This window comes from Salvelinus sp. IW2-2015, linkage group LG31 (genome assembly GCF_002910315.2).
Source record: "Salvelinus sp. IW2-2015 linkage group LG31, ASM291031v2, whole genome shotgun sequence".
NCBI classification, from domain to species: Eukaryota; Metazoa; Chordata; class Actinopteri; order Salmoniformes; family Salmonidae; genus Salvelinus; species Salvelinus sp. IW2-2015.
Genome location: NC_036870.1, coordinates 11,400,923 through 11,410,872, shown reverse-complemented (window position 1 = coordinate 11,410,872; position 9,950 = coordinate 11,400,923). Strand labels below are relative to the sequence as shown.

The 9,950-nt window shown below is 40.7% G+C and overlaps 1 protein-coding gene across 1 annotated transcript; it reads left to right on the top strand.

The window, feature by feature from the left end:
* The first annotated feature begins 4,127 nt into the window (after positions 1 to 4,127).
* On the top strand, positions 4,128 to 6,920 carry LOC111956153 (protein AF1q-like). Its single transcript, XM_023976601.2, has 2 exons — positions 4,128 to 4,295; positions 5,946 to 6,920. Exon 2 carries the CDS (start codon positions 5,952 to 5,954, stop codon positions 6,216 to 6,218), a length of 267 nt encoding a protein of 88 aa, XP_023832369.1. The 5' UTR covers positions 4,128 to 4,295; positions 5,946 to 5,951; the 3' UTR covers positions 6,219 to 6,920.
* The last annotated feature ends 3,030 nt before the right edge of the window (positions 6,921 to 9,950 follow it).

Genomic DNA, 9,950 nt, shown 5'->3' with positions numbered 1-9,950 from the left:
TCACTATAACGGTGACAAACGGTGCCCACAAACTGTTAGAGCCTACTTAAAGCTGTCCCAACAGCAGAGTCCCAACAACAGTCCCAACACTTTACCACCGCTACACCTGTCTATCAGCAGAAACAGAGATATCTCTGTTTTCTTTATATTTTATTTAGGTCAGGGTGTGACTAGGGTGGGTTAGTTTTGTATTGTCTAGGGTTTTTTGTATGTCTAGGGTTTTTGTAGGTCTAGGTGATTTTTTAGGTCTATGGTGGCCTGATATGGTTCCCAATCAGAGGCAGCTGTTTATCGTTGTCTCTGATTGGGGATCATATTTAGGTAGCCATTTTCCCTTTGGGGTTTGTGGGTTCTTTTCTATGTGTAGTTGCCTGTCAGCACTCTTTTGTATAGCTTCACGGTTTGGTTAGTTTGTTCTGTGTTCATTATTCATATAATAAAGAATGTACGCATACCACGCTGCGCCTTGGTCCGATTCATATAACGAAGTCTGGTAGAGAAACAGTTAATTCAGCCTCATTTACTGCCTTTAAAAAAACATAGCTGATATGGCTAACATGCTGAAACAAATGTGGTTTCTARTGACAATTGAGATGTGCAAACTATGGCATAAGGGGATGACGAGCGGATAAGAGCTAATCCGTAATTTCGATTAAGACATTAATGAACGAGCTAGAACGGACGTAGTCAATATAACTATTTCTTCAGCACTTTTGAAATGTACAGCGACATACTTCAGAACATGGGCCGTTCTTACAGTATTCTCCCTGTACATAAAGTCAGAACAGTAAGATAAATAAAGGGGGCATATAAGCAGACAATGAAAGCTCTTACAATATTTGATGATGATATTTCTCTAAAACAGGCTATAGGCTACATGTGCACGACCAAGTCAGAACAGTAGGCTGAATTATTAGGGGAAAAGGGACCAAATTATTAGGGTGAGGCACATGGGCTACTACTAACAGCTTACTACAAAACATACACTTAGTATTACTTTCTTAGCTACATTATACATATCTCCTTGGCATATTACATCATTTATGCAGCAGCATAAAAAACATTTTTGGACTCACCTTGTTGTGCTGGGCTCACTTGAACAGGAAGGAGGCACATTTCATGAGCACATTTTGTCATCAAACTTTGTCAACAAGGCCTCCCGAGTGACGCAGTGGTCTAAGGCACTACATCGCAGTGCTAGCTGTGCCACTAGAGACTCTGGGTTCGAGTCCAGGCTCTGTCTCGTAGCCGGCCGCGACCGGGAGACCCACGGGGCGGCGAACAATTGGCCCAGCATCGTCTGGGTTAGGGGAGGGTTTGGCCGGCAGGGATGTCCTTGTCCCATCGCTCACTAGTGACTCCTGTGCCGGGCCGGGCGCAGTGCATGCTGACACGGTCGCCAGGTGTACGATGTTTCCTCCGACACATTGGTGCAGCTGGCTTCCATGTTAAGTGGGCATTGTGTCAAGAAGCAGTGCGGCTTGGTTGGGTTGTGTTTCAGAGGACGCACGGCTCTTGACCTTCATCTCTCCCGAGTCCGTACGGGAGTTGCAGCGATGAGACAAGACTGTAACTACCAATTGGATACCACGAAATTGGGGAGAAAAAATGTACCCAAGGTGCTTGAAAAATGTATAAATAAAAAACTTGGTCAACAAAGTCCTTGTAGATTTTGCGGTGACATAGTGTCCCCATGAGTAACAGAACACTGAGCCAATCACGGTGCATCTAGAGAACATTACCAACACCTACGCTCTGTATTTTCCGCTGGTTGCCCCACCACCACAGAAAGCACTGAGCTAGGCTTAAACACCTGTATTTTGGAGCCGTCTTACTCAAGAAAGCAATATATATATATATTGTTTGCAAACTGATATGTTTTAATACCAAAAGAACATGCAAAACAGGCAAAAAATAAATATATACAGTACCAGTTAAAAGTTTGGACACACCTACTCAGAGTTTTTCTTTATTTTTATTATTTTCTACATTGTACAATAATAGTGAAYACATCAAACCTATGAAATAACACATATGYAATCATGTAGTAACCAAAAAAGTGTTAAACTAATCAAAATATATTTTCGATTTTTCAAAGTAGCCACCCTTTACCTTGATGACAGCTTCGCACATTCTTGGCATTTTCTCAATCAGCTTTACCTGGAATGCATTTCCAGGTAAAGGAGTTCCCACATATGCGGAGCACTTGTTGGCTGCTTTTCCTTCACTCTGCAGTCCAACTCATCCCAAACCATCTCAATTGGGTTGAGGTCGGGTAATTGTGGAGGCCAAGTCATCTGATGCAGCACTCCATCACTCTCCTTCTTGGTCAAATAGCCCTTACACAGCCTGGTGGTGTGTTGGGTCATTGTCCTGTTGAAAAACAAATGATAGTTCCACTAAGTACAGAATGCTGTGCTAGCCATGCTGCTTAAGTGTGCCTTGAATTCTAAATAAACCACTGACAGTGTCATCAACAAAGCACCCCCACACATCACACCTCTTCCTCCATGCTTCGCAGTTGGAACCACACATGTGGAGATCATCCGTTCACCTACTCTGCGTCTCACAAAGACACGGTGGTCGGAACCAAAAATCTCACATTTGGACTAATCAGACCAAAAAGATTTCCACCGGTCTAATGTCAATTGCTCGTGTTTCTTGGCCCAAGCAAGTCTCTTCTTATTATTGGTGTCCTTTAGTAGTTGTTTCTTTGCAGCAATTCGACCATGAAGGCCTGATTCACGCAGTCTRCTCTGAACAGTTGATGTTGAGATGTGTCTGTTACTTGAACTATTTGTGCTGCAATTTCTGAAGCTGGTAACTCTAATGAACTTATCATCTGCAGCAGAGGTAACTGAATCTTACTTCCCTGTGGCYGTCCTCATGAAAGCCAGTTTCATCATAGCGCTTGATGGTTTTGGCGACTGCACTTGAAGAAACTTTAAAAGTTCTTGAAATTTTACYGATCAACTGACCTTCATGTCTTAAAGTAATGGTAGACTGTCATTTCTCTTTGCTTATTTCAACTGTTCTTGCCATAATATGGACTTGGTCTTTTACCAAATAGGGCTATATTCTGTATACCACCCCTACCTTGTCACAACACAACTGATTGGCTCAAAGGCATTAAGGAAAGAAATTCCACAAATGTACTTTTAACAAGGCATACCTGTTAATTGAAATGCATTCTAGGTGACTACCTCATGAAMCTGGTTTATAATGCCAAGAGTGTGCAAAGCTSTCATCAAGACAAAGTGTGGCTACTTTGAAGAATCTCAAATATAAAATATATTTTGATATGATTAACACTTTTTTGGTTACTACATGATTCCATATGTGTTATTTCATAGTTCGGGTGTCTTCACTATTATTCTACGATGTAGAAAATAGTAGAAATAAAGAAAAACCCAGGAATGAGTAGGTGTGTCCAAATGTTTGACTGGTACTGTATATGTATATATATATAGCTAGCCCCACCTGCCCTGAATAACGGGTCGCCACTGGTCTTCATTTGTAATCCGTCATGGACTGTAGCCTCTGCCACATGCGGTGGGCGTCGGATCCTGTTTAATATGATTCCACCTTATTCCTATATTGTCCTTTTGCTCGTTTGACTCTGCGGGGTCATAGCTGGCCTTCTTGTACTTATTCCTGTCTTCGGCCGTAGCCTCAGGGTTGTCTATGATAGTTTTGTGTGCGGTAGCCCTGCTCTTTAGTTTAGCGCCAACCTCGGTGTTAATCCAGGGTTTTTGATTGGGGAAGCAGAGAAACCTCACGGTGGGCACAACGTCGCCGATGTATTTTCTAATGAAACAGCCATATGTATTGGACTGAACATGGATCCAAGTTGTGGCTATTTGGGCTATTCATAATATCAGATGATGATATAGCCCACGTTTTCAGTCAATTGTCGAACTTTATTAGCCTAAAATTATATTACATCACAATGTTATTAGTACATTGTCGTTATAGCCTTGATCTTTATTGGTAGATTATTGCAAAATGTACAGATTTTTTCCATAATTTAATAGAAACTACATTTTTTAATGCACAATAATTAGTTAATAAAACAGTAGGCCTATTTGATTTTAAATGACAAAAACCCAACACAGGCGCAGAATGTCGTCACAGAGTGTGGGAGTGGTTGTCCCTGGTGCTGAAAAAACTGGCTTGTGCGCGAGGATTTTACAGCATCGCCACATAGCACGAGCGTGCCATTGTTATTATACCTCAGTGGAGCCTATCCTGCGACAAACAGAGGACCTTGTCAGCCAAGAACCATTTCTCAAGACGTAAGATAATATTTTATTTTCAGAGRACCTTTGCTGGATAGTGGATACAGAATTACATGATGCTTTAACTAACAATACTGAAAGTTGATGTATTTTTTTTAATAGTAATAGTAATTAATAGTAATGTTAGTATTAACCCTTTTAACAATTTCCCAATAGGCATAAGAAAGAAACCAAATACAATAGCCTATAACCTAATTTTGTCCATTACGCTAGCAAGGCAAGATAGCTTGTTTACATAAAAATATATAAATGCACACAATTAAAAAACGGGTAACTTCCGAATTGAATGTCAATGCTYTCTATATAATGTTTTGCCATGTTTTATTGTATGTAAATTCTTGGCACATTATCTCAGATATATTTAGAACTGCATGACCCATTTTCTGGAATAGTCTCCATCGTTCGCACAGATGACATGCCGTCAAAAAAGGGGATGTCATTAGAGAATCTATATTTACATGATTAAAGAATAGATAGATGTCCGAATCGAAATCGCCAGTCATTTCTCAAGCCCCAATGGGCGTCAACCACTGCACCATTATAGGCATCAATGATGCTTTTATATGGCTACGTCATATGGTGAATTTTCTCTGTAGCCGAATGGGTGTGGTATTGAAGACCGTTGATGCTCTTAATCAGTATTTGACAGTTCTACACAAAAGCAGGACCTAATGGATAAGAACGATTGGTTCAAAGGGAATTTTAAAATCAGTTATGTAGAGCATCTTGATACTGGGACCTTTATCCACTGATAGACAATCATTCTTACCCCATTTAATATGTCATAACCTACTGACAGGGTGGGGTCATTTGTACCCTAAATGTTGATTTCATGCTACAGTAATTGCATTTTAACAGTTGATTTCATGCTACAGTAATTGCATTTTAACAACAGAATCTTGTCTCTGTGGTCCATTTTCACTATGTGCATTTTACATAATTTTGAGTGTTACATTTGTTTAACCACAGCCAGACTTGTGAGAGAAGTGTGTGGCCGTGTTATTGTATAACGACATTAGGCTTTTTATGTTTATCATTTAGTTTAGGAAATTCACATTCACACATGGGGAACCTATAATTATGTGGTCACAATTAACTTAGTAATTTTCAAAAAAGTATTATGCATATATCACACACACATTTCAAGATTAGATACAATTACAATCAGGTTATGTCAGGTTATGTTCACAAATATGCGACTCCACAGTATTGCAATCTAGGCCTAGCATTTCCATGTTAGGCTTTAGAACAAAGAACACAATCACCAGAAAGCTTATGTAACCTAGTTTGCTTCAGTTTGCCAACACTTAGGTCCAAATGAGCAACAAGGATTGACCTAAATCGGCATCTCAAGAAAAAGCTACTTAAATCCTTGTTCTTATGTAATGGCATAGATTTATCTTAACCTGAACGTTTTGGCTTGACTGGCTATCTCCTACCCATGGCATCTACAGTATAGGGTCCCTTTGGAATGAATGAAAAAATATCAGGGAGCCATTCAAAATTATAGGGACATAGTACTGGGTTACTAAGTGGAGTTGAAATATATGTAGAGACTAAGATGAGAGCAGTATCTATGTCTAATCTATTTCAAGCTATGACCCAAAATCACATTTTAATTTGGCCTCATTCCTCTTTTACATTCAGATAAAAATGCTGGTGAAATCAAACAGCGAGTATGACTCCTTCCTCTACTGGAGACAGCCCATCTCCGCCCCGGATCTGTCCGAGCTGGAAGACCTGGGTGTGACCAAAAGCAAGCCAACCAAGAAGAGCAAGAAGGCCACCAAGAAACAGAATGCCGCCCTAGCCAAGCAAAGGAAGCAGCAAGAGGCCGAATTGTTAGAGTACACCACCTTCAACTACTGGAGAGAGCCTATCCCCAGCATCGACCTCCTCGACTTCAACCTGCTTCTGTGAMGACCATCCCATCTCAGCCTCCCAGTCATAAGAACCTCCCTCTCCTCACACTCACCCTATCTGAATAACCATGGCTTTTGTCAAGATTCTGGTCCACCCAAGAAGAAGTACTGAATCTGTATTAGTCTGTACTGTGTTTTTTTGTATAACCTCTTAATAATACTGAAAGGATTAGGGGTAAATGTTTRAACTTGCAGGTGACTGGCACTGTGAATGACAGTATAGGCACTTCTGCTTAGGTTTTCTCCACATGCGGGCTACATAACTCGATTGGCTAATGTCAACGAACATAACTAGGTAGAAATGGCAACAAGGTCAGCCTTTAAATGAATATAAATAGTTCCATTGCATACTGACTGCAAGGCTTCTGTCTCACATTAAGGTCTTACACATTCATAATTTGTGAGGTAACTTGAGTATGCTACATCATATTTTTGAACACTAACAAATGCAAAGTGCTGCCTCATTTGAACTTAATGAAAATTCTTTCCCTTGACCTAAAACAACCTTGAAGGGTAGTGCCAACCTGAGCCTTGGAGTTTTCGCGTGTAGTATGTATTAGTAGGAGAAAGTAAAGCAAAGCACCTCCACACAGAACAGATATTGTACAAGCACTTAGGGAGCCACAAACATGACTGTCTTTTGCGCTTTGTATTGGTTGCTTTGTGATTTGTTTCAGGCACTGAACTGACTGGCTCAAACCCACCCAATGAATTTTATTTATTAAGTATGCTGCTTTCAGGCTGCCCTGAGTAGGCCTCAACTGAGTGCAATGACTGAGGGTAAATGTTAGATTCCACAATGTAAGTTGTGCAAATGCAGAGCTGGCCAACTGTTTTCTTTATTTTCTGCATAGACTACTGCATTGTCCGATGTTTAGTTTGAATGTCAAGGAAAGAATGGATGGAAATGTTTAATGAAAAAAAGGGAAATACATGTTTTTAATTGTCAAGACTGATGTTGCAAGTGTTCCTGGAAGTACGGTAGTTCTAACTGGATACTTGTAATCATAAAGCTAACTTTTTGTGATATTGTGCAATGAGCAGTAAATTCCCAAATGTGACTCATCATACTTTGTCTTGACTTTTCTGAAATAAATGAAGATATCCTGTGCATATCAATCCACTTTGTTTACTGTGAGAAATAATCTCAAACTAAAGGGCTTAAACAGGCAGCATTTGTTCGGAGAGATAACTCACCATGAATCACTATTTGCTTCTTTTGAAATAAATGGAGAAACTAACGACACATTTCACGTACAAAAACATGTCGTAGGTTCGAGATGTCTCGTCAAACTGMCTTCAGTGTAGAAACGGCCATGCACCTTGTAGGCATAACATTTACAGTTTATGTGAACGGGAGGTGTTGATAAAAAATAAAGTGAGGTCAATCTTCTAGAAGCTTCTTAAACACCAACAGCCAGTAGGCTATGGACTCCTGTTTTGTCCTTCGACACACAATAAAATATATGGTTTACTTATCCAAATCTAATAGCTTTTCCAGGATTCTTATTGGAATAATACTGCCAACAGCTTCCTTTGGGGGAATTGGTATACAACAAGGCTACAGTTTTCATACAATAGTAGCCTCTGTGAATGAAAAGCTCTGCCTATGACAGTACATTACTCTGGGACCGTTACACTTTGATTAAAATACCTAGGTGCACTGCACATTAGTATTCATTGTAGCCTATTTACTTACACCGACACATCGGACAGAGATTGGTAAAATGTTTATGGTTTTTATTAATTGGTTTTACATTGTTCAGTTTCACAGTAGTTACTGTATAACCGTAGATATTGACATACCAGTATTTAGTTAATTGCATTGGTTTACTGCATTTGTAAAATTAATCATAAAGGAATAGCCGACAGCTATTTCACATTAGCGATTATTGCGAACAGTGACATTGGAACACCACTTGCATGTCTCGAACCCAGGTTTCCTAGCCAGTAGACAGACCAGACCTGCTAACCACTGCTCCAATAAGGGTTATCCATTTTGGGGGATCTTAAAAGGCCTACCTAGGCAAGTGTCATTACACCACAGAGTTTCTAAACCCAGATGCGCAACATCTAGACTTCCGGGAACGCTTGCGAAACAGACCAGGCCCTGGTTTGAGAAGTCAATGAGAGAAGTGGAAAAGTATTCCTTCTCAAAACCTAAAGGCAGAACCTAGATTCAAGCCAATGTCTTAAGTAGTTGAAAATGTTATTACTCCAACCTCGTGAAGGTGACACTTATTATTATTTTTTTTAAACAACTTTATATCAAAGGAGTGCCTTTGATTTGACGGCCTGCACATGTGCAGTTCAGCGCGAGACGACCATTAGACCTGATGACGTGTTTCTACGCATGAGTTTTGCTAGCCAACATCATCATGAGGGGGGCCCCCCCCAAGGGGGGCACACCCCACAGTTTGGGAACCACTGGCCTAGGCTACTAGCAGCTAGCATAAAAACAGCCTATTAGATCACAAAAATGGGGCTATTAATCAGACAGAAACTATGCCAAACATCTGAGTACGTATCCTAGCAKATAAAACAGAAATCCATTAGAAATAGGCCTAACTGCCTGCGAATAAAGAGTGCTGCTCAAAGTGCACAGGACCGAATTTTCCCTCACAAACATGCTTTAAAACCCTATATATTATAGCTTGGTGAAGGGATGCAGGTCTCATCATGAGCGCTGATATATATATATAAACGCAACATGAAACAATTTCAAAGATTTTACTGAGTTACAGTTCATATGAGGAAATCAGTCAATTGAAATAAATAAATTAGGCCCTAATCTATGGATTTGACAATTGGGAATACAGATATGCATCTGTTGGTCACAGATACCTTTAAAAAAAATGGGCCTCAGGATCTCATTCTGGTATTTCTGTGCATTCAWCTTGGAATAGATCAAATGCAATTGTGTTCATTGTCCATAGCTTATGCCTGCCCATACCATAACCCAAACTGCTACAGACCTATATCTATCCTACCCTTCCTTTCTAAGGTCTTCAAAAGCTAAGTTAACAAACAGACCACCAACCATTTCGAATCCCACCGTACCTTRTCCGCTATGCAATCTGGTTTCCGAGCTGGTCATGGGTGTACCTCAGCCYCACTCAAGGTCCTAAACGATATCATAACCGCCATCGATAAGAGACAATACTGTGCAGCTGTATTCATTACCTGGCCAAGGCTTTCGACTCTGTCAATCACCACATTCTTATCGGCACTCAATAGCCTTGGTTTCTCAAATGACTGCCTCGCCCGGTTCACCAACTACTTCTCAGACAGAGTTCAATGTGTCAAATCGGAGGGCCTGTRGTCCAGACCTCTGGCAGTGTCTATGGGGGTGCCACAGGGTTTAARCCWKGGGCCGATTCTTTTCTCTGTATACATCAATGATGTCGCTCTTGCTGCTGGTGATTCTCTGATCCACCTCTACGCAGACGACACCATTCTGTATCCTTCTGGCCCTTCTTTGGACACTGTGTTAACTAACCTCCAGACGAGCTTCAATGCCATACAACTCTCCTTCCGAGGCCTCCAACTGCTCTTAAATGCAAGTAAAACTAAATGCATGCTCTTCAACCGATCACTGCCCACACCTGCCCGCCCGTCCAGCATCACTACTCTGGACGGTTCTGACTTAGAATGTGTGGACAACTACAAATACCTAGGTGTCTGGTTAGACTGTAAACTCTCCTTCCAGACTCACATTAAGCATCTCCAA